Below are 26,444 nucleotides of genomic sequence, written 5' to 3' on the forward strand. Positions count from 1 at the left end.
GTCCATCGCGCACGTTGCGCACGCATCCCCATATTTACCGGTGTTGTGTCTTGCCATGGTGAATCAGTGAATTCGAACATCTGGCATTGGTTGTGTGGACAAGACCAGGTGCTGCCTGGAATGAGATCAGAATGATCGCTCTATTGACCATGTCTTTACACGAATCCCAGCTAATTAATTAGCACAAGTAAATGTCTACATCGTCGTCCAACCTTTTCCACACTCAGCAGCGCGCTGTACGTATCGATTAGCCCAGGCTCCCAAAACACACCAGCTTCGCCCAATTTCTTAATGATGCTTGTTTATTATATTCGTTTAAAATTAGCATTGATCATTTGTATCAACTAATTCGAGTGTTCGGGGTGTACTCCGAACAATGATAATTTCTTGACGAAAAATAAGCACAAAAACACATGATCAAGAAAGTAAACTAGTAACAAAACAAACAAAGCTGATGCAGGTGTCGCCAACATGACGTACAGGATTACCTGTTGATTCTAGGTTTTGGAGGAATGAAGAATTGTATTCAATAGCAGGTGTTCTGAACCCATATCTCTGCGTTTTCTCACCTCGTTGTAGTTGTGGTCGTCAATCCAAATACCCGAGGATAGTGATGCAGCTGATGAAGACGAATTGTCTAAAGGAATTAATACATCAAAAGAATTAATTGGGAAACACCGATCGTTTAAACAGTTTAACATCGCATTCTTCGTTTTGTCAGCACTGCATTATATACCAGACTTGGTTGAATCGTGTAGGGAGAAGGCGTTGGTAAGGTGTACCTTGGAGAAGGCGTTGGTAATGTGTACCTTAAAGAAGGCGTTGGTAAGGTGTACCGTGAAGAAGGCGTTGGCAAGGTGTACCTTGGAGAAGGCGTTGGTAAGGTGAACCTTGGAGAAGGCGTTGGTAAGGTGAACCTTGGAGAAGGCGTTGTAAAGGTGAACCTTGAAGAAGGCGTTGGTAAGGTGTACCTTGAAGAAGGAGTTGGTAAGGTGTACCTTGGAGAAGGCGTTGGTAAGGTTTACCTTGGAGAAGGCGTTGGTAAGGTGTACCTTGGAGAAGGCGTTGGTAAGGTGTACCTTGCGCCTTACCCCTTGATCCACGTTAAGCAATAAATATGTATACATATATAAAAAGCAAAACTTTGGACAAAAGAATGTATTCATTCGACATTGCAATATTGTACATATTTCTTATTTCTGTCGGGGCAGCGACTGTTTAAGCCCTGACGATAATAGTAGGTAATGAGAGGCCGGACTTCTCTCATGCCAAGGTTGTTTATTGTTTCACGAAAAAAGCCGTCTCAGACGTTTCCTATAAAGTTAACTCTTGTGGGAGCCGTCGCTGTGTTTTTGGCAACGAGGCATCCATTGGCAAATTTCCGTTTCATCCTTGTCGGAATATACTGAACATATTGCTGTATGATCCGATTCCTAATCAATAGTAGGTTGTTGAGCCTGTTAGCTGTTATTTTCACGAATCGAGTAGATGTGTGTGACATTGGAGCGGAAATGGCCCGGGTTACGTAGAAAGGTACACAAGAGATTCAATAATCCTGTTCTTACAAGCGTTTAGAAGAACAATACTTAGTAAGATGTAATCAATGTTTTGCAATTATTGTAAAATACCCCTGCTCAGGCACCTTTCCGATTGCGATCAATACCGTAACCATCGCCACCTCGACCATACGCCCCACTCCCAGGCAATCTTTCTGTATGAGGCTACAAGCTTAGCCTAGTATGCTCGGGGAACACTGTCGCTCGAATTGACGGTTCCCAGATATTTAATTTTCCTGAATGGAAGTTTTCTTTCCCTTCTGTCTGGTTCATTTAACGCTCCGAGTCGGGGAGTTGACGAACGAAGTTGTTTACCCGGTAAATATAAACAGGCGTTGTGACAGGATTATGGTTGGTTGTATATATATAGTTCTAACTCAACTGTCACAGTTATACAAAAGGCAAGGTCACCATTGTGTTTGCGGGAGAATAGAAATGCACGGAGCCCGTCTTTATGTACAAACATCGACGGCTTCTTGAATGAAATATTTTGCTCGCGACATTTGTTTCTGAGCTTTATGAATTCGATCTGTTTAGTTAATGATGTTTTGAGTGATCACTAAAACATGTCACTCTGCTCTCAGCTATCAACGCCGTCTGTTGGGAAGGTAATCAATGTTTCGAGACAAAAACAACATCTCGAAATTGATTAAATGTCACAAATACGCCCACTGGTACAGGCCTACTGCTTTTCCATACAAAGAAGATACACTTATTTGAATTATGTTTTAATTGTAAATGTCACCTGAATGGTCCGACCATGATGTTCTCTTTATTAACGTACAAACACAGTCGTCCCATCTCGTTGATTCTCGCAGGTCGTGCAACAGCTGGTGACTGGAACTTATGGAATACTGTGTGTGTGGAGTGTTGTCACTCGTTAGGATACACAAACCCCCATGTTTAATGATGATAAGATATGTGACGAAGCGATGGCTTATTTAATTCTGTATTACATGAGCAGAGACTTACTGGACGTTGTCCGAGTCGTGTGATCACCAAGCTAATTCATAACAGGGTCACATTGACCAGGCGTACTGCAAGATGCGAAATATTAAACAATGCAGTCAAGAAGCAAATAAACACGGGAGGGATAGATAACACAGATATCACATAGAAAAAACTTGTTGGTAGTATTTTATGTCTGGTATTTCTTGACACATCCACGTGTCTTTGCGACTCCTGAGTACAGCTTTTCAAAACTCTGGTTGGTATTGATGACACCCATAGAGAGGAAAATACAATCCAACCACGAGAGACAGACTGAACGGTGAAGCGATCCAGTCTACAGCAGTCAACATGTTCAAAACTTGAAAACTAATTAACCGGAACCGGAAGTCGGCTACTATGATTTAAGGAATACTCATGTATCAGCTGTGTGTTAGTCTACACATCTACGACTTATTTACCCTTGGTAGTTGCTATGGGTGCAGAATAACTCCCTTGGCTGTTTCAGTAACTTCATTTCCGAAATGGCCGAGCCAATAATGTGAGAGGTGGGCGGAGTTTGTATTAACCTGACCACACCCTGTTTTTATCGATCTGAGACAACAGCGCAAATGATATTAAAAGAAACCGCAGATATGGTCCTCAAAAGGTTTTCGGAAATAGCAGTTTTGAATATTACTTAAAAACTATGGATTTCGGCTTATAGCAAGTTGCTAGTTCACCTCGCCCTGTTCCCGATGCGAAGCCAATGGAAATACATCTGGTCGCGGGAACAGAAACACTATTTCCATGAAGACAATACTTTAAATTTATACTAAGTTTGCCAGCATGAATTCACCTTCATGTATATTTACTTATATATGTATATGTACATGTAACTTTCTGTTTCACTGTGTCTTGATAAAGGAGCGGATCGCTCCGAAAATTTGACAACCTGAACGTGTCCACACTGTTGGAATATAGGAATACACGTCCAGGTACTTTGACATGCTCACACGTCTAAATATGATTTAACAAATCTACATACCAGTGTGCTTGTCCATAATAGGTATACGAGTACATGTGATCATCTGTAAGTCTATGAGTGCATTAGTACAAAGTGTATATCAGTTATATTAATATGACAATAACGAATATAAGTGCTCGTGCATGTCTATATACAGATGTAAGACAACAACTACAGCTGTACAAGATACATAATTGAGAGTATGTCCACAATATAAAATGTTTTATATAATTACTTGTTTGGTTACACTGTGTAAGGTAGATAATTTGGTGCATGTATCTGATAATTTGCATGCTTGATTTTGAAAACAGTCAATGCATGTACACTTGTATTACGACATTTGTATTAACGCCTTACCCTGCGAATACCTGCACGCGGCGTGGTAATTGCGTGTACGTTTGGTGCTCATGTCGATGACCGTTGGCGCATTTTATCATTAACTAAGAACGTATAACACGTGTACGTACAGAAATAGTTCCTTCATGTTATGAAAGATTTTCATTCGACATGCTTGCCATATAAAATGACGTCACTTCATATCGTCCTCCACCCGAAAGGTAACAGGCTTTTCACGCTCGCCTAACATATCACCTCTTTCTTGTTCACCGCATTTTGTCCGTCCGTCGTCCATCTGTCACCCGTCCTTAAACAATTCTTGTTATCGCTGTTTGTCAAGAAGAATTGGACGGATTTTTCTCTGATTTCATGTGTAGGTTCTCCCTGATTAGACGTGCATACTTAATTTTGAGGGAGATTACAGGCAGCCATCTTGGGTTTTGGCAGTTGAAGACTATTGTAGCTATTTTCTAAGAAATACTGGATGGATCCTTCTCAATTTTCACATTTATGATTCCCTCTGTTCAAAGAATCCTTCGCCGCCTTTTCCCTATACATTTTTAAGCCTCTTCTCTTCGTTATTCCAATGTGGCTGTCTTCCTCTTCTCTCATTATTTTTTTCATATCCTACTCGCTTCGCCGATGTCTCCCTAGACACCCGTCCTCATATAATCTTAGCTTTTTCGAGGATGTTAAAACCCGAACAAAACAAAAGCAAAACCACGACCTCCATTGTTCCTCATCCACCATGTCGCTTCCTCCTCTCTCATGTCCTCAGTTCCTCTTCTCCAAACCTCTCAGTTCCTCCTTTTTCCACCTCCTTAATTCCTTCTATTCTATTTTATCATCTTCTTCTATCCTGTAACCTCACTTCCTCCTGTCCCACGTCTCCACTTCCTCCTGTCCACACGACCTCACTTTTATTCTATCACGACCTCATTTCTTTCTCTCCAATCTCTCCTACGTCCTCACTTCCTACTCTCTCACGCCCTCAATTCTTACTCTCTGACGACCTCAATTCTTCTTCTGCCTCTATTTCACTTCCTCCTATCCAACCACCTCACTTCCTCCTCTCAAACCACATCACTTCCTCCTCCCTCACCACCTCACTTCCTACTCTCCCACAACCTCACTTTCTCCTTTGTCACAACTTCACTTCCTCCTCTCCAACAGTCTCACTTCTTCTTTTCCCACCACATCACTTTCTCCTTTCCCTCATTCTCACGTCCTCCTCTACCACAACCTTACTTTTTCCGCCTCACTTCCTCCTTTCCCACCACCTCACTTCCTCCCTTCCCACAACCCCACTTCTTCCTTTTCCACGACCTCACTTCCTCCTTTTCCACCACCTCACTTCTTCCTTTACCACCACCTCAGTTCTTCCTTTCCCATAGCCTCACTTCCTCCTCTCACTTCCTCCTCTCCCACAACCCCACTTCTTCCTTTTCCACGACCTCACTTCCTCCTTTTCCACCACCTCACTTCTTCCTTTACCACCACTTCAGTTCTTCCTTTCCCATAGCCTCACTTCCTCCTCTCACTTCCTCCTCTCCCACAACCTCACTTCCTCCTATCCCACCAACTCACTTCTTTCTTAACCACAACATCACCTCATCCTATCCCATAACCTCACTTCCTCCTTTACTACCACCTCAGTTCTTCCTTTCCCACAACCTCACTTCCTCCGCTCCCACGTCCTCACTTCTTCCATTCCCACTACCTCACTTCCTCCTATCCCACAACCTACTTTCTCCTTTCCCACGACCTCGTTTCCTCCTTTCCCACCAACTCACTTCTTCCTTTCCCGCCACTTCACCTCCTCATATTCCACCACCTCACCTCCCCCACGACCTCACTTCCTCCTCTTACACAACCTCACTTCCTCCTATCCCACCACCTCACTTCCTCCTATCCCACCACCTCATTTCTCCTATCCCACCACCTCACTTCCTCCTATCCCACCACCTCACTTCCTCCTATCCCATAACCTCACTTCTCCTTTCCCACCACCTCACTTCCTCCCCTCCCACAACCTCACTTCTTCCTTCCCCACGAACTCACTTCCCTCCTCTTCAAAGACCTCTCTCTCGCCACTCCTTCGACCTCACTTCCTCCTTCCTTGCAATCTCCCTCCAAGTCGAGCCGCCTTTCGCTGTACATTGCCAGAGCGGCCTCTCCGCTACCATGACTATACTACGAGATGATCGAGGTAACAGCGCCTGATGATGAAGACAAGTCGATCAATAGCCTGAATGGCCGCGGGCTAGGTTAGATAGTACGCGCGCTATCGACCGGGAGCCGTCCGAACTCGTAACAATCTAATTTTAGAACTTCCACAAGCCCAGTGGAATACTCTACAGGGTGATTCCAATGTGCCTCATTATCATAATTTTGCTTAACAATATACTTTTACATTTGATAAACCTTTTTGACATCTTGTGACTGTAACATTTGTGATTGAATGTCGTGTATGTATTGAAATGTAAGTGAGGTGTGCGGTGTGTATATGTGGGAACACTACAATCAATTCAACATCTACTGATGCCAGTCCTAGATAGTCGCTTGTGAAATGGAGGCTGTATCTGTTATATTCAGAGATTTACCAATATTACCGTCTTCAGGCCAAGAGCGTACACCAGCGTTACCCGAAATCTCCTGGTCACCAACCCTTCCGGGCAAAAAAACATTGACCTTCAGTGAACCTCTACATGTCCATTAATGGATTTAATACACACAAATGTCCAGTTAAATAGAGGACACATTTATTATGGGGAAAATTTGTCAACGACGCATCACGTGGTAATTCCCTGAATGAAATTCGATTTTCGGTAAAAATCAAATGAAGACCGATCTGTTGTTGTTTCAAACATTATATATCAACGGAGATCTTATAGTCGTATGGTGTTATACCGCAGCTTTAACGACTCCGGTTAAACTTATTGTTGATGTAAGTTTGATTGGTTATAATTCCGCTTCATCTCCGAGTAATTAGGTTACCCAGTCAACGAAAAAATCTAAGATAAAAAAAAGTAAACTTCGTTATAACAGATTTGTTTAACAGATAAATCCTGTATGGCGTGTATGACAGATAAATCCTGTACAGACGTGTATGACATAGACGTGTATACCATATACACCCTGTATAGACGTGTATAACATATACACCCTGTATAGATGTCTGTATAGACGTGTATAACATAGACGTGTATAACATATACACCCTGTATAGACGTGTATAACATAGACGTGTATAACATATAAACCCTGTATAGACGTGTATGACATATACATCCTGTATAGACGTGTATGACAGATAAATCCTGTATAGACGTGTATGACATATACATCCTGTATAGACGTGTATGACAGATAAATCCTGTATAGACGTGTATGACATATACATCCTGTATAGACGTGTATAACATATACACCCTGTATAGACGTGTATAACATAGACGTGTATACCATATACACCCTGTATAGACGTGAATGACATATAAATCCTGTATAGACGTGTATAACATATACACTCTGTATAGACGTGTATAACATATACACCCTGTATAGACGTGTATAACATATACACCCTGTATAGACGTGTATAACATATACACCCTGTATAGACGTGTATAACATATACACCCTGTATAGACGTGTATAACATATACACCCTGTATAGACGTGTATAACATATACACCCTGTATAGACGTGTATAACATATACACCCTGTATAGACGTGTATAACATATACACCCTGTATAGACGTGTATAACATATACACCCTGTATAGACGTGTATAACATATACACCCTGTATAGACGTGTATAACATATACACCCTGTATAGACGTGTATAACATATACACCCTGTATAGACGTGTATAACATATACACCCTGTATAGACGTGTATAACATATACACCCTGTATAGACGTGTATAACATATACACCCTGTATAGACGTGTATAACATATACACCCTGTATAGACGTGTATAACATATACACCCTGTATAGACGTGTATAACATATACACCCTGTATAGACGTGTATAACATATACACCCTGTATAGACGTGTATAACATATACACCCTGTATAGACGTGTATAACATATACACCCTGTATAGACGTGTATAACATATACACCCTGTATAGACGTGTATAACATATACACCCTGTATAGACGTGTATAACATATACACCCTGTATAGACGTGTATAACATATACACCCTGTATAGACGTGTATAACATATACACCCTGTATAGACGTGTATAACATATACACCCTGTATAGACGTGTATAACATATACACCCTGTATAGACGTGTATAACATATACACCCTGTATAGACGTGTATAACATATACACCCTGTATATACGTGTATGACATATACACTCTGTATAGACGTGTATAACATAGACGTGTATGACAGATAAATCCTGTATAGACGTGTATGACAGATTAACCCTGTATAGACGTGTTTTACAGGTCCTTTAGGTGGAAACAATGGTAGTGATGTGGGAGGCAGGTCATACAGGTGGGAACAATGGTAGTGATGTGGGAGGCAGGTCCTACAGGTGGGAACAATGGTAGTGATGTGGAAGGCAGGTCCTATAGGTGGGAACAATGTTAGTGATGTGGAAGGTAGGTCCTACAGGTGGGAACAATGGTAGTGATGTGGGAGGCAGGTCCTACAGATGGGAACAATTGTACTTTATCATACATTGTCCTATTTATTTATAGAAACTACACTCCTAAATGAATACTTGTATGAAACATTTAGATAAGGAGAACACGTGTGTTTTGCACGTAATTAACATGCAATTGAGCAGCTACATTTTAAATCCTGACTTATTTCATGTCTGGTAGTAAAGAAATAGTGACAGTTATATGTATAGAGTGTTACTCTGTGGGATTTTACGGTAACGTTAATTCCAGGTCAAATAAATAATAACCAACACTATATCCCAAGTTAACAATCCTCTCATTTAATAACCTCCAATTCATCCAAGTTATCAACACTGACAGATCACGTTTAGAACCGCATGAACCAATATTCAGATGAAAACATCATTAAACGTTCCTTCTACAACAGTCACGTGCCAGCTCTAATATAAAAGGTTAAGCTATACACAACGTAGTCTCGCTGTTTTATTACCTTGTTTAAACTACATGTGTTTGAACGTAATGTCACCACGTGATCTATTTTGAACGACATTTCACTTCCTGAAGTTATATTCATGTGATAATTTGATGATCTCGTCTGAACGAGATTTTGCGCTGGAACACACCTGATACAAGGATCTGATACTGGAGGTGCCGTTTTCTTTGATGATTACCTCGAACCGATAACGATACAGCGATGTAAAACACAAACGTACCACTTTAACATGATTCCGCCAAAAGGAGTTGGCAACTTTTCTACAACATACTATAAAAAGCTAAAACGTCGCAACTGCCAAAACCTGAGGAATCTTTAATGTGTGGTTTTGTTAAACGTGTCTACTTCTCGTTACATTGGATCAGCGCTGAAAGAGAATAACGAATAAGATCAGATTTGACACAATTATGTGTCCCACCTGCCATTTTTATTGGTAGGTCTTCACGCATGGTATATACATACAAATTACATGCCAGGCCCTATAAGACATCTTAAAGGTTTGGTTCTATTGGTAGCGTTAAACAAAAATCTCTTTCAGGCGGGAGTTGTATTTTGTGAAGGGATATACGATGCATGTAAAATCACTAAAGAAACAGCATTGTTTACAAAAGGCACCCACAATACAACGCAGATTTACTTGAAATATATTTGATAGCAGCGGTGATTCTGAAGGACCGCGTAACGTCACGATTTCTTACCCAGGTATGAAAATCGTTCGTAAATAGCTGCGATCGCAACATGATTTCTCTACCCTGCACGATACTATGCAGGTATGATAAATGGTGTAGCGGACGCAGCAACTTTAGCGCGGTTTTCACCCAGATGAGAAATCGTTGCGTAACAATCTAATCAGGTAATCAAGTGTTAACAATTTTTTTTATACAAACAACATTACTGCATATTTGCATTAACCGTCGATGTCATTACTATGCAGCTGATTGTTACGTCACGAATTATTCATTCATCAATCAATTAATGTGTAACTTTTAAAATGTACATGTAGTTAAAAATAGAGCACATGCGCGTGCCATCTGTCTCCCTGTACACATGTGTGTTCATACGTGCAGCGGAAAAATCTGTCTGCGTGCTAAAAATAGAACACAGTCATTACCATGATATGCTGCCAAAGTGTGGCAGCACGGCGGATCGAAATGGCCACCACGAACTGATCCGTGTGGCACGGAGCACGGAAATACAAGCGGTGTACCCGCCACATAAAGCTACGTACATGCATTACATACGAGGAGTTGCCATCCAGCCATCAGACACGGTTTGCCGGCACTTCTCTCCATCAATTGTTGGAATTAAAATATAACATGCAAACTATTGATCGGCGGGCGTATGTGTTTTGCCTCTCCGCCATATCCACGCGCAGTCTATTTGGTCTGGCGCTACAACCAAGTGAGGAGCCGGCAAAACGTCGCGGATGGCGGCCATTTGACACAAACACGCGTTTGTATCAGCAACGTGTGTAAGGCTGATACCAAAATGGCGATCTATGGCGATCTGTATTTTGTCGTACCGTTCACTTTGTCATCATTATCTGGTGCCGTTATTTTATCAGAAGTGTATATGACGGTGCTGTAGGCTGTAGATCTATGTCAGTGCTGATAAATACGCATGGTGTATGTACATGTACAGTTGAGTTTAACAATATGATAGAGACAGACAGCCAGACAGACATACGGACCGACAGTCTTGATTTCCTCCTTTAGGAGATTTCATGTGGAAAAAAACCCACAAAATGTGAAAATTAAATCATATTTTTTGAGAAGTATGTTCTTAATAATGTCGTATTTGACATTCAAGTAACAGCATTATAAAAATGTATCATCATCTTAGTCCTCGTATTACTTCAACATATATACATATACATTTATATATACATTAATAGGTTAATTATAGCAAACTCTCCATCTCACACACGATTCCTTTGATAGTTCCAGCCTTGTTTATCATTGATGTTTCCCACTCTATATCAGACATCTCCCAAGTAAAAAGGTACCTGAATGTCATTGCTTGTTTTAACTGTAAAAAAAGATCAAACAAGTTTTAGTAAATGAAAATATACCAAATTCTACCATAAAAGAGGGCGTTAAAAGTACTGTACTTTCATCACGGCTGGTAATTTGTTAACAACATCTCGTGTTACAATGACCCCGAACTTCAATACACATCTTCAAATACCCACTTATTGTATGAGTAACAATCCGAGAGATGTTTAAGTGTCTCCCCGCGCTGGTGTCATATACTGGCATGGTGTTGGTACACGCTGCATTCCTTTCTAGCGGTCGTATCTCAGATATCAGTATTTTAAATAAAGCTTAAGTAGGAGGTCAGTGAAAATATCTACAATGAGTACTGACCAAGCATGGTGATATACTCCGGATGTCATGGAAGTGAGCTTTGACAAAGAGTCGTTCTTGTTAACCCTCCATTGACCCTCTCTTGCTCAATATATCACACCCCGTGCTACTGAAGAGCTTCTCTGACTTTTGTGCCGGAGAAAAAAGGTGCTATTGTTAAACTATATATATATCTCAAAGATAAATATGTGATTGTTTTTCTGACCCGTGTGCTCGACCCTTTCCGTGAGCAGAGGAGTAGTTTGAGTGTGGAACTGAATGGCCTATCTCATGACGTTGACGTAACGAAGATGTGACATGCACTTACATCTTCATCTCTAAACAACAAATTCCATCACCGTCCAGGAGTCAGATTGTCTCTCTTATCCTGTACCCCTTTGACTCTCGTCGTGTCACTACAAGGCGAGATTAACTGGAAGCATTGACCTCTGACCTGTTTTCTATGAGAACACGTTGACCCCTTGACCTATTTCTATTGGTATATGTCTTTATGGTCTCTGTTCAGTTGGCACAGTAAACCATTCTGCTGTCTAGTATTCGGGTATTAGAATCAGTGATATATGTTTCCCCATGCATAATGCATACATATTTCCTGGCAGAGGGTGGAATGGTGCTAGCGTAAAGGTTTTCTTGTCGACGTTGATTGTCTGAAACATTGTACGCTTACAGCATGTTGTATTATATACGTTAATGACAAAGGCAATGCTCGAATTACAGGATCGCTTGGAACAGGAGCCTGTGCTTTCAGGCGTTTTGTTCCGTAACAAGCTAACCGGAGTCGAGCAGTCGACACGGTTGCTGCACAAACGACACTGAAGCTATACATACATAATATTCTCCGAATAGCTATTACTACGGGCGCAAATAAAACAAATGATACAAAATGCAATGGTAGGTTTAATTAGTTGTTCCACAAATGTATGAATTATATTTATAAAAAGATTATATATTGTAATTGCGTTATCATACAAGAACGAATCCTTCCAAACTTCAGTGTCCCAAAATAAACACGGTTCCGAATTCCATAAACAAGGGCAGCCCTTTTTTAAAACCATAAAAACATTTACAACCTTCCTATCTCACCTATGGAGAGACATTCCATGCCCAGCAGTCCACAAAGACAAACCACTCTTCCAGCCCGGCTTCAGATAGACATGCTCTGTTTGTATTCAAAATATATCTGCTTTCTTTCCAATCCTATGTCCCATGTGAAAGATTTCTGTACGAACTATATACTAGGACTATGCACATAGACAATTAAAGTCTACGTAGGTAAATTGGATATTACTTTTGTTAATTCTTTTGTGACAATGGCCTTTTTGTTTCAGTGTCATAAGAGTTCTACAAATACTAGACTTGATGTAATTTTCTGTACTTTGTACTTGTGGTTGGATTTTATTTATTTTTCTTTCTGTCCACAGAATTATCCATGAAGGTGGATTTACAAGTGAAGACAACAAACAGTACAAACCCGTGGTGTACAGTAACACTATCCAGTCCCTGGTCGCCATTGTTCGCGCCATGAGCACACTCAACATCCCGTACGGCGATAACGAACGAGAGGTGAGGAGACTCTTTGACACGTGACTAACCTACACTGTCACCAAGACGTTTGACGTTGACTTTCCGACATCAACTGCATAATACTATTACAAACGTTTCGTTGACATATACTGTCATCGCTCAAACGTGTGTATGCAGTACGACATACGCTGTGACTTTGAAGCGACAGCTTACTAGCTGGTCTTTTCGTTCAATTAACTTACAACTCTCAATGCTCCTCTTTACGTTACGGATGCATTTAACATATTATTATAAAGACAAAATATCAAAATTTTATTTTTTGTGCAGTTATTGTTTAGTGCACCTTCTGTACGTAAGTGATGATACAATCCCAAAGTACCAGAGAGTTTCATTGCTAGTTCATCTAAATTAAAATAATTTTAGTATTTCACGAGACCTTCCGATAAAGAGAGCTGCTTACATATATTTATAGTATCATATATTTACAAAAGGTAAACATCTATCATAAAAACTATGCAGTGCTCGGAAAGAAACATCTTATTCTATTACCATAAAGTTGAAAAAATAAAAATAAACGAAGTATACGATATTTCCCCTTAAAACTATCTTCAAATTAATTTAAAACCCACCAAGTTGTGAGCTGTAACAAAAACAGAAACTGTGTTTAGCCCTCGAACTTCATACACAAAACATTGGTACAGAAGCATAATAATAACAGCGGCTGTCGTCTGCTCCGACATATCTCGTTATGGTCTCGTGGACACCCGAGAGTATAGAGTAATGAAAACTAATTATTAACTGTATACATTATTGTAATAATTCTCCAGCAACTGTATATTTACTTTCATCAATCGAGTAAATGGCATCAATCACAGATCATACAATCATGGCATACATTATATGCAGTTACTGGCAAGGAAATCTGGTGTGGTTTAGAGGAATGTACGGGATGGGATGGGGAAGGGAGGGAATGGGGGGTCCCTTTTTACTTTACAAAATGAGATTCTTTTTCGCATTAAATTTTGTTTTTTTTAATGTTTTTCTCCAAAATTGACAATTCAGTAGCATTATTAGCACATCCCTTTAAAAATATTCTGAATCAGAAAGTAAAAATTAAAGAAGAGGTTGTTTCTACGTTTAAAAAAATTCAATAGATAATAACATAATACAGTGAATATTGAACAATCAGCTCTCGTTACAGAAGTATTTGGTTTGTACTAGCATAAATAAATAGTCCAAGGTTTGGTAGATCATAAAACGTTTCCGGTCATTTTCGTTAGCACAATCATTGCCTCATAATCAATACATATGCGTGTAATCTGTCGAGCTGATTAGCTATGATGTGTATCCATAGTTCCCCAGAGTGTTTGACTGACAAGTGAAGAAACAGGTATCTTGGTCCATCCGTTGCTGTAGTAGATCTGTGTACATCTGATGCTTTGAACAGCGATATTTTGTTGGCGTAGGGAGAGAGTGACTCATCCGTTTGCCTGCTAGAATATAGGAATCAACGGAGAATCTCATTAACAGGCAAACCAAATATAACTCACTGGGCTGGGCTTTTGGGTCCTGCTGCAGGGATACTCAGATTTTAAAATAGATACACATGCTGCATTACACGGAGTGAATCTATACTCTCCCACAAATTTAGTCTCTGTGTGTTGAGGGGATCCTACATATAGACCAAACGCCCTGCACGTGTGTAAGGGATTGGCTGGGGAGTTCACGGGGGATGTGTGTGTGATATGGGGAGGGAGAGGTAGTTAGAAGGAACCTGATGTTTATAATACGCCGAGGGGAATACATTACTGCAGACCATATGTTTGGTCAACAAGCAGGATAAATCAAACAGAATGGGACAATGCTTATCATCTATTATAAACAGCCGACGACATAATACAAAATACAGACGCTAAGGTATGGGATGGTAGACACAGGCGAGAACGTCTGTACAGTGAAGGGGATATTTATGCCATTACCCCTATAGTGTTTACAAACTTCCTATAGACATATATATCGGACTTCCTGGAGGTCTATGATGATGTAAAGATCGAAGGGCATCGTTTTAAGATTTACTGTTGACCTAATCGATGACTTGAAGTCTTCCTGTAGAAAAGGCGATCAGTTAAAACATTCCAATAGCCCTTATGACAATTTAAGGCAAAAACACAATACTATAGTTTTGAAACTTCCTATAGATTTGAAAATTGTTGTGGAATCTGAGATATATACCTCTTGATTTTATCGGGACAAGCAGTAATCGAGAGTGTTTTAAGACTTTCTCTATACACAGTAAGACGTCCTTTAAATCGTATGCTTTTATTAAGTGTTCACATAGACCTAACAATGATTTAAGACTTCCTATGTTTCGTATGTTTGTGTTAATACTTCCTGATGTTTGTGTTAAGAGTACATATTGAATGTATGGGAGACAAGAGTCATTGGTCATCATCTGTCTAAAATATCGTTTTTCGTCTCTTAATTTTTTTTTTTTACAATGTTTAATCGTTAAGTCCTTACGAGGATAAATATGATTTATGGGTCTGATAGCAAGTACAAACAATCTGTATTTCGCCACTGTTCTCTGTTCGGATTATAAAACCAATTTTGAGAACTTTCCTGCAACACGATAGCATTGTATAATATGAAGTTAGGTTCTTAGAACTTCCCTGCAACAACACGATAACATTGTGTGATATAAAGTTAGGTTTTGAGAACTTCCCTGTTAACAACACGATACCATTGTGTGATATGAAGTAAGGTTTTGAGAACTTCCCTGCAACAACACGATAACATTGTGTGATATAAAGTTAGGTTCTGAGAACTTCCCTGTAACAAAACGATAACATTGTGTGATATAAAGTTAGGTTTTGAGAACTTTCCTGTTAACAACACGATACCATTGTATGATATGAAGTAAGGTTTAGAGAACTTCCCTGTAACAACACGATACCATTGTGTGATATAAAGTAAGGTTATGAGAACTTCCCTATTAACTGTATGATATGACGTAATGTTTTGAGAACTTCCCTGTTACAACACGATACCATTGTGTGATATGAAGTAAGGTTTTGAGAACTTCCCTGTAGCAACACGATACCATTGTGTGATATGACGTAAGGTTTTGAGAACTTCCCTGTTACAACACGATACCATTGTGTGATATGAAGTAAGGTTTTGAGAACTTCCCTGTAACAACACGATACCATTGTGTGATATAAAGTTAGGTTATGAGAACGTCCCTGTTAACAACACGATACCATTGTATGATATGAAGTAAGGTTTTGAGAACTTCCCAGTTAACATCAGATACCATTGTATGATATGATTTTAGGTTTTGAGAACTTCCCTGTTAACAACACGATAACATTGTATGATATGAAGTAAGGTTTTGAGAACTTCCCAGTTAACATCAGATAACATTGTATGATATGATGTTTGAACTGATCTTAGTTAGAACATGTTACAATAACAACATCTGTTTAGTGCCCTAACCAAATATGCGTGTCTTAATTCAGTAATTTCATTTCGTTATGAAAGTAAATTTCAATGAATACATCGATAGTACAAATTTGGGACATTGTTTATTTAATAAACCGTCATTCAAATACCCCTTTAAATCAGTTTTTGGTCACAGAAATGCATTTCTGTATGTTATAAGACAGGTTTAATTTTGTGTAAGCCACTAAAACGATAGGATGTGTTCTTACTGAATACCAATTCTAGCTTTATTTTAGTGACCCATAAGTAATGTTTTGATATCAACAACATCATTTTATGATCTTATATCACTGTGTTACACCGTAGCCACGTATTTCTGAGTATGTTAACGTCAAGTGTTGAAATCTGTGATATCAGCATATACTTCAGATATTGTAAGTAGGTACCACTGATCAAGTTGAACTATCAACTAGGTACGCCTGATTGGGTTGGCGATATTTTGTCACCAACAACCATGTGTTTAGAGGATGATCGACATATAGATATCTAATTTAATAACTGAAACAATATTATGAAATACATCCTTTTTCCAGAAGAAAAATGGTTTTGCAAAAAATGCAAAGATATAAAGTATTTTTCCTGGCATCAGGATTGGAATGAATGTGATGTAATATTGAGATGAGTCTGTGTTTATGAACTCAGTTGATATATTTCTGCTACACTATCGACAGTATATTTACCTGTAATAAGAAAGCATTACTACAATGGGTATGATTACAGACATATCTACCACTGAACATTGCTTATGTATGATGTTTTATTTTTCCCTTCCGACTACAGGAGATAAAGGTAGTATTACCATTGTAACCTCCCCACGCCTCATCAACACTTTGAATGCCTTTAATTTGTTTTCCTCACCGACCTTGTACCAATGGGCACTCTTTGTCGACAACTATATGCTTTTATTTGAATTTAACTTTTCTCACTCATTTATTCAAGGTCATTTGTATTGTTTTCATGTAATTCTTTAGAGCTCCACTTGGGTTCTCTCTCTCGGCGATATTGTACCAATCACCATTAGGCCATGATCGTCTGATTTCTAGGTTTCAAAATTTATGCTATCGTTAAGACATTATGGTGCCAAAGCTTCAAGTCATGATGTTCTTGAATCTTTGAAAATGTCAATATATTATTTTTCTTATTGTCACGATATCATTGTATTTAGTAGTTCACTTTTGAACTTAACTTTTTCTATCAGCTGATTTTTCTTTAGAAACATTGTTTAATTCTGAAACATTTTTCTTATTGATGTAATAGACTGTAGCAGTTTTGTTAGAATTTTAATGGTAGCTTTACCCCTCTCATGTTGCATCCACTATTTGGAAAACTTTTTATATTTTGATTATTTTTACTCTTTTCTTTCATGTTGTATTAGTTGAGTATCTTTTTTTCATATCGATGAAACATATTGAATTGTTTATTATATTAATATCATATTCATTTTACAAGTGATGAACGATTTATCATATTTATTTTACGAGTGGTATCGATTAATTGCAATTATTGTAGGAATGATGAATAATTCATATTTCCATTTCTACTGAAATGGGCCTAAAATAAACCTACTTTAAGTGGCAATCAAGTTCATTACGTTACTCTTGCATATGACGTATTAATTTTGGTCAGATGATTACACTTGTTACTTGTAAGATATGTTTACATTAATATATATTATCTGTGATTCACATTTTGACAAAATTATTTCTATTTCATGACACTATGATTAATAAAATTCTAAATTTGACGACGATGAGGTCACCGTAGATACGAGACACTCTTTGCTTATTTTAAGGAGTCCAGTGGAAATACAAGGATAACATCTTGTTTATAACAAGTTCATGTGGTGATAAATATTAAATTGTCACATGACAGAGTTCACAAAATTTTCGTAGAAATTAATAAGATTCATCAACGCATGGACCTGACCATAACATAACGGAAGAATGTGGTATGTTTATTCTTCTATTTATTTCTATTTCTGTCTTGAAACATTTTTTAAAAGAAAATGTGGTTTTTAGTCATATTGCTGATGAAGCCCTATCTTTTCATTCTTTTTCTATCCGATTAATTCTTGAATATGTGTATTAAAGTTCGCTATCTACAGTTGGTAAAACATGTCTTCTAAAATTGGTGCATCAGATTGTATTATAAATATACATATTAAGTAAATATGTCTTCTGAAAATGGTGCATCAGATTGTATTATTAGTATACACATTGGGTAAATATGTCTTCTGAAATTGGTGCACCAGATTTTATTATTAGTATACATATTAGGTAAATATGTCTTCTAAAATTGGTGCACGAGATTTTATTATTAGTATACACATTAGGTAAATATGTCTTCTGAAATTGGTGCACGAGATTTTATTATTAGTATACATATAAGGTAAATATGTCTTCTGAAATTGGTGCACCAGATTTTATTATTAGTATACATATTAGGTAAATATGTCTTCTGAAACTGGTGCACCGGATTTTATTAGTAGTATACACATTAGATAAATATGTCTTCTGAAATTGGTGCACCAGATTTTATTAGTAGTATACATATTAGGTAAATATGTCTTCTGGAATTGGTGCATTGGAAGTTAGTATATTCATTTGACTAAACATGTTCTGAAGTCACTAGGAAAACAAACTTTCTTGATTCAGTGAATTAGAATAAATTATATCCATTAGATAAGATATTTTGGAATCATAATGTATTGAACATAGAAAAACATGGATTCAAAATTCAGTGCTTTCAAATTTCATCATATACCTAATGTAAAAATGTATTTTATACTTTAGGTAATGTTTATTCTTGATTTAGTATACCAATCTTCAAGTTTGACACTTTCTATTTTTTATGAGATAAGAAAAATGCCACAATGTCAAAATAGCATTTATGTGTTTTTATATTGATAGGGGTTTTTTTCGTTTCTGGAATATTGCATCGATATATACTTATAACTGTAACAGTGGTCATGCCTCCGCTAGAACTAACACCGGATTCCTGGTTACAAGCGTCCTCCCTAGCCAAGTTTGTAGAACACAGCAAGGTTTTAACTGGAATGACATGTGAACAGGTTTTTTGTTAATCTAAAGAATTGAGTTGACATAAAAAAAATCATGGTCATATTTCATTTGTATGTATATTTAAATTCAGATTTGATTGAAAATTACTAAACGATTAAAAGACAAGGGGATGTTTGCATAATTGTATACTTATTTTATCATCAAGATGTAATTGACGACAGATATAATTCGAAATGATATACAAGTCAGAAACACCTTTTCCAACATATTACAACCTCGCCCTGTACTGATGTCTGTGTGATTAGGATACGATACATTGTAGTGTAATATCCGTCCGATAGAAATACAGTACATTGTCCTGGGTTAAAGTCAGCACGATAGAAATACAGTACATTGTCCTGGGTTAAAGTCTGTTCGATAGAAATACAGTACATTGTCCCGGGTCAAAGTCTGTACGAAATCTCTGACAATATAGTACTTTTATCTCGGAATAACTATTTATCTATGATCTGTCACTGAATGGTTTGATCCGTTCGTCTGTACACGAAATCGGGCTACAAGTTTTATGTAATATCATTGTTTGTAGTGATGTTTTATCTGGTGTCAAAATTCCAGTTCTATCCCGTAATACGATTCAATACATGAATAAACTTCGACCTATTATTTCCTGTTTGAACATGAGAATTTCTGCTATTTCCAGTTAGGATATGATAACATCTGCTATTTATTTCTTTTTGAATATGAGAAAATCCCTGCTATTTCCTGTTTGAATATGTGAGTTCCTGCTACTTCCTGTTTGAATATGAAGATTGGTGGTCTGACACGGTCTCGCCGTCTCGCGCCCTGCACGGCGCTGTGACATTGTACACAGACACACACACACGCACACACAACACACACACAGCTAACACTCTCTCTTGTCCATACCATAATCAATGGTCGCCATTATTTCTCAACCGGCAGAGTTAGGGCTCTTTATTGATGGAAGATGGCAGGCTGGTTGGCATGGCAACCCATAGAGAGAATCATTCATTAATGATAGGCAATTTCATTCACAGGTAAACCCAGCGATTCTCGTCATCGTAATTCATAAAAATACCGTTCTTGGTCTGCTTAAATTCATGCGTTTTTAACAAATGATTATGCATAGAGAACGACGGCAAAAGGGTCCATCCACATGCACTCGCTGGAAGCCATGTTTCCATCCCATAATACTCTTACTAAATGTTGTTGCTGCTACTGCTGCTGTTGATGCGGTAGTAGTGGGCATTTCTGATTCTGACACGAGACGCGGGGAGGGGGCGCGGTCGGTCCTACACACGTGCCTAGACCTCGGTTATGTTTGTGTCTATGCAGTAAATGCACTATAAATATCACATTAGCTGCCGTGTGTGTTCGGTATGTTTGTCTTTCTGACGTTACAGGCGGTACTGTGCGACCTACACTTGACACATTGAGTAGGATGTGAGCGATATCACATGTTGGCCAAGTAACAGTTATTACGGTAGCGGCATAAATATTCGGCTGATATTTAATACAGACCTGCATAGATTAATGTACGATGTATATTGACACTATGGTGCACAGACTAAGACGTATTTACGACACTGTTACCTCGTTATATTTCAAATTTTATTAATCTTATGATATTTTAATCTGCTGTAATAAAACAAGGGTCTGGGGTTTAGGTTAAACAGATTTATAGGTTAATGAGTACTTTATACGATGAGCTGCTTTATATAACTTGTAATTTTAAATGCCGTGTTTAATGCCGGGTACTTTATATGTTTTTGGAAACAGGAGAATTACGGTGATAGCTAGACGTATTTGCATTAATAATACATCAGAGTTTTTACAGACTATAGATAATGACCAACGCAGGGTACGTTTGTATAGAATATACATCCTCGGATCTAGTCCTATAGATGGCTACTGTTTTAATGAGGTGTGCCGTTTGTTGTATACACACGCTTCCTTCCATAGGTTGCATGCATATCTAATATGCCGTATGCGAAGAGTATGAAAAGAAACGGTAAACAAAATAACATGTTTATAATAACAAAGTAGCATAAACAAGAAATCTAGAAAACAGAATATTTCGATTTTGGAATTATGAATCGCTGTAGGATGAACTAGATTTACCTAGACAAAAGTCTTCGAAACAAAGAATATTTATTTGTATAAGATATAAGGTGTGGGTGCTAGGGCGATGTTTTCACTAGAGGAACTACAGGAAGCATTTTGAATGATAATGCTCAGTGTAATAACTCTCAAGGAGCATTTCAGTATAAGCTACATTCTTTTTTGAGTTTAAGCATTTTTTTTTTTAATTTACACATCGAAAACCTATTAGAACGTTGTACAACATGGTACACAGGATTTCTGTAATAACACTATAACAATAGGTATAAAGCTGTTAACTGTATTATGACCGTATCCAGTGTCTGAAAACATTGTGTTTGAGATTTTAGCGCATATGATGTGGTACATTAGTTTATTAAGCTCCATTTTACTGTGGTCACCATAAGGTTTGTCTATAAAACAATCCATATATATCAGACCTATGTAAAGTAATAATAGCCATGCTGTAAATTCTCATAAATATAGTTCAATTGAATACATATCTTTAATATGTTAAAATAGAATTGATACTGGTTTGTTTACCTTATGTGTCTATGGTTATTATGCAGTATGTATATTGATTAATCGTGTTGGTGAGGTAATTAATTGTCTTGTTGAAGCAGTTCCTACTGGTTTTCCTCTAGAAGAAGTATGTACTAGTTGTATTTTGATGTAGTACGTATATTGATCTCATTTCTGATGAGGTATATTTACTGAACCGTTTTGTTGAAGCAGTTTGTACAGAATTGTCCACTTGAAGAAGTTTGTACTGTTTGTAGCTTTGATACAGTGTAATAGTTGAATTATTTCCAACCTTATGCTCAATTTTGTATTATCAAAACATCGTGTACTGCATTGTCTTTTTAAAACATTGTGCACTGGTTTCTCTATTTAAAATGTATGCTCTGGTTTCCCTGTTTAAAAGTTATGCACTGGTTTGTCTATTTAAAATACCATGCATTGGTCTGTCTATTGAAAGAAATTCCGTGTTTGGTTTGTATGTTTGAAACGTTATGCACTAATTGGTCTCTATAAAATGCTATGTACCGAATGTCAATTCAATATCACGTGCACAGGTTTGGGTATTTACTACTGTATGCACTATTTAAAAAGGTTATGCACTGATTTTATATTTAAAACATAATGGCCTCATTTGTGAGTTTTTTTTTTTAATTTTGTACCTATTTGTATTTTTACTAGTTCACTGATTTTTATATTTAAAACGTTACGTACTATTTTGTTTATTTGAACAGATATGTACAGATTTGTCAATTTAAAAGGCCATGTACTGATTTGTATTTTGAATCGTTTTGTATCGATTTGTATAGTTGAATTAGAGCCTACTGATTTGTATTTTGAATCGTTTTGTATCGATTTGTATTGTTGAATTAGAGCCTACTGATTTGTATAGTTGAATTAGAGCCTACTGATTTGTATAGTTGAATTAGAGCCTACTGATTTGTATAGTTGAATTAGAGCCTACTGATTTGTCTTACAAAATACGACTTTTTGTAAGGTGGCCATTTCTTTATATGTTTCAGTCTGATGCAAAGATAGTCCTGGATGTGATAGCTAGAATGGAGGACACTGAACCATTCTCAGAGGAACTTCTCGCCGCCATGAAACGGTTGTGGACAGATACCGGCGTGCAGGAGTGCTTCGGGAGGTCAAATGAATATCAGCTAAACGATTCAGCGAAATAGTACGGCTCTTTTTATTACTATAATGTAGATCGATCTTTATTCATTTAATTTAAAGTGGTCAACAAATATCCAAAGATAATGCGTTTTAATCAAACACATGCATGTTAATACAAAACACACATTCATCATCGAACTGACTTAACCGCTGAATTCACAATTAACACGTAATTTTCTTAGATATCAATTTAAAAAGAGCTATGTGCTTTCATTTTTTGATATTAAGAAATGACAATTTCTTGTTTGGTAATAAAGCGCGCGAGAAGTTAAACATCACGTTATCATAACCATGTGACCTCGCGTGATCATTATCACACGGCGGTTCACATCGAGTAGTGTATCAACATGTTTCTTTCTGGAAATGAATGCAATAAGATATTTATATCATCGTAACACACGTAACATCAACGTAATGACTGCACATTTCACTTACAAATTTATTAAGCTGGCGGTAGTAGGCCAAAAGGTATTCATTTCATGAGAAGGTCACAGAAGTTGCATGCTTCTAAATGACGACACATGTGATGACGATCATTAGAAGGTCAGATGCCTATAACAAGCAGGCTTGATTGACGGTGTGTGGGATTATAAGTAGTAACGGTTATTATCGTAATAACCTGAGTTTACTGCACGGTGTTGGCACCCGTGGGACGAGTGGGGATCTGAGAGAAAAACGTGTAGAGATGTAGATGTCACGTTATTTAGCCTTATAACCGTTACAGGAATCTCTAGTTATTATTTTATGAAATTTCAGTGTAAACTTGCATATATTCATTATCAATCAAATGTGTATTCATTGACTTATTAAATAAGTATTCAATCAGCCCGACACATGCTCGCATACTCGGTCATTTACCTATTGTTACTTATTGCTTCAAAAGAGGATGGACCTTGGACTCCGCAAAATAAACATTGTCAACCTTACAGAGTTTAGACCGTGTTTAATGCTCACTCGTCTCAGCAAGACCGTTTTAATTGTCAATCAATAAGGTTTTAGACTTCTTCAAATTGCTCGTCCCAGAAGGAAATATGGTTTACTCGAATTATTTGAAAAGTTAGAATTAAAATTAGATCCATTAATACGTACATGTATTTCGAAACTGTGCGATGAGCGTGGCATACTTTTTAACAATTCTTACAAAAACATGTAGGTGATCTAAGCCTGAATGCTACTCGCATACAATCACCTAGACTACATAACTTGTTTAAAATACGATATCCACGTTTGGTTTTGGAGGGGTGTTAAATATGTACTTTAGTGAACATGAACGCTTAAAGAAATGTACTCTAGTTAATAGGTACATCAGTTTAGTCGTACATAAGTTAAATGTTTATGTCATCAATCTACAGATGAGATAGAAATATGCATTGGACTTATTTCCGTGTGTCTATATTCCCGGTAACATGATTCAATCGTTCAATTCCCAGGAAAGATGACAACTGTTCGCTAGACCCGCCCATTGATCTCTGAATAATACTGTAAATGACACAATCTAGAGGACTTCAAGGCACACATACCCTATGCAGCCCTTGAAGCCCTCATCACACGCTAAACATATGCCAGGTTTTATCTTTTATCTATACCTTGCACAAAAAAAACACAAAAAAATAAATAAATAATCACTGTAAATAACCCCCCTTTTCACGCCTCTGCAATAGGACCTCCGAGGACATAAACATCCCATTGATGGAGCCCCCGTAAAACAAAGAATAAGAAGAATCACTTCCAACTCTTTTAATACATATGTAAATCGTCCTAAAGCATAAGTGTCTACACAAGAGACCCATTTGCTTCCAATGCCAGTGACCAACCACAGAGTCCATGATAGTGACCGCCTACTGGTTGGGTTAGCACGTCGTGGTTTTATAATTGTCACCTAGATTAGAACAAGAACTGACAAAATGCATCCCCTGATTACGGTTACAATTAGTCTTTGATATTCAAAACAATTGATGAAGCAGACTTTACTTGCTCAATTAAATTACAATAAAAATGCACTTGATGCGTATGTGGTCAGTTGTTCCTCTCTTAGTTGTGTTAAACTTGGATAGAGTATATCTAATAAAACTATCCTATAGAGAAATGCTCAATAACATAAAACGAAACAGTTTACGATTGCATTGCTTTTTGTATTCATTATGAATGGATATGATTTGAGTTAATTTAACAAAATATATCATAAATACTAAATTTGTTGGTTGTTGCAATCAGGGAAGCTTTTTCTTATGTTTGGCAGTTTGTTGTATTTGTCCGCTATTTCTCTTTTACAGCTTTTTAGATGACTTAGACCGATTAGGATCAAAAGATTATATGCCTACAGAACAAGATATATTAAGGACAAGGGTTAAGACGACTGGCATAGTAGAAGTACACTTCTCATTTAAGAATTTAAATTTCAAGTAAGTACAATCTCTTATAATCACAGGTATTGGCAACTATGTACTTGGCATCAGAATTGACAACTACTTACGAATCATATTGATGTAATTCTCAAATGCCCGTTATCAACTTTTGATCTTAAAAAAATATTATTCTTTATTCATTTTAATTGTTGTCTGTAAATAATGTGAAACAATGCCTAAAAATAAACTAATATTATTTGCAAATTATTTTGATGTAACGATGTACAAGATTTATTTTGGTATTCCATAAGCATTCCCCTTTTGGCAAGGCCTAAGTGTGCAATCTCCTTGCCCCTTAAATTATTGTTCACACTTTAAAGTTTCCTTTACGAATCCAAAACCGAATGCATTTTGTAAATGTAGAAAATAACATATTGGTTGTTTATTTTTAGATTATTTGACGTAGGAGGTCAAAGGTCAGAAAGGAAGAAGTGGATACACTGTTTTGAAGATGTAACAGCAATTATATTTTGTGTTGCTATGAGCGAGTATGACCAGGTCTTACACGAGGACGAAACAACAGTAAGTAAAGTGGACAGTCACGTGACTAGAACGAACCTGATAGGTGAAACCGTGTTAAAAATATCTGTCTATACCTAGCATCTTAAAAATACCCAAACTTTATGTGATATCAGAAAGTAACCTGTTTATAAAGTAACATGTCTATTATAGCCGATTTTGCTATCGGCGGATCGTGGAGACATTTGTGTCCTCTCCCTAGAGCAGATGTCACATGTTATCCCTCTACAGAAGTCTGTGAAATGTATCCTATTTCATTTAGTTGTGTTTCGCGATCATC

General features: G+C 37.5%; 1 protein-coding gene across 2 annotated transcripts in view; it reads left to right on the forward strand.

The window, feature by feature from the left end:
• The window catches only part of LOC110453591 (guanine nucleotide-binding protein G(o) subunit alpha), a 47,544-nt gene that overhangs the window by 12,960 nt on the left and 8,140 nt on the right, over positions 1–26,444 (forward strand). Inside the window, exons 3-7 of one of the 2 annotated variants that reach the window (XM_021502574.1) lie at positions 12,798–12,939; positions 17,182–17,190; positions 23,084–23,244; positions 25,514–25,642; positions 26,038–26,167. In XM_021502574.1, coding sequence (XP_021358249.1) covers positions 12,798–12,939; positions 17,182–17,190; positions 23,084–23,244; positions 25,514–25,642; positions 26,038–26,167 — 571 coding nt within the window. The remainder of the gene's footprint in view (positions 1–12,797; positions 12,940–17,181; positions 17,191–23,083; positions 23,245–25,513; positions 25,643–26,037; positions 26,168–26,444) is intronic. The other variant, XM_021502575.1, reaches the window with a different exon arrangement.

This window comes from Mizuhopecten yessoensis, unplaced genomic scaffold, assembly GCF_002113885.1.
Source record: "Mizuhopecten yessoensis strain PY_sf001 unplaced genomic scaffold, ASM211388v2 scaffold7473, whole genome shotgun sequence".
Lineage (NCBI taxonomy): Eukaryota > Metazoa > Mollusca > Bivalvia > Pectinida > Pectinidae > Mizuhopecten > Mizuhopecten yessoensis.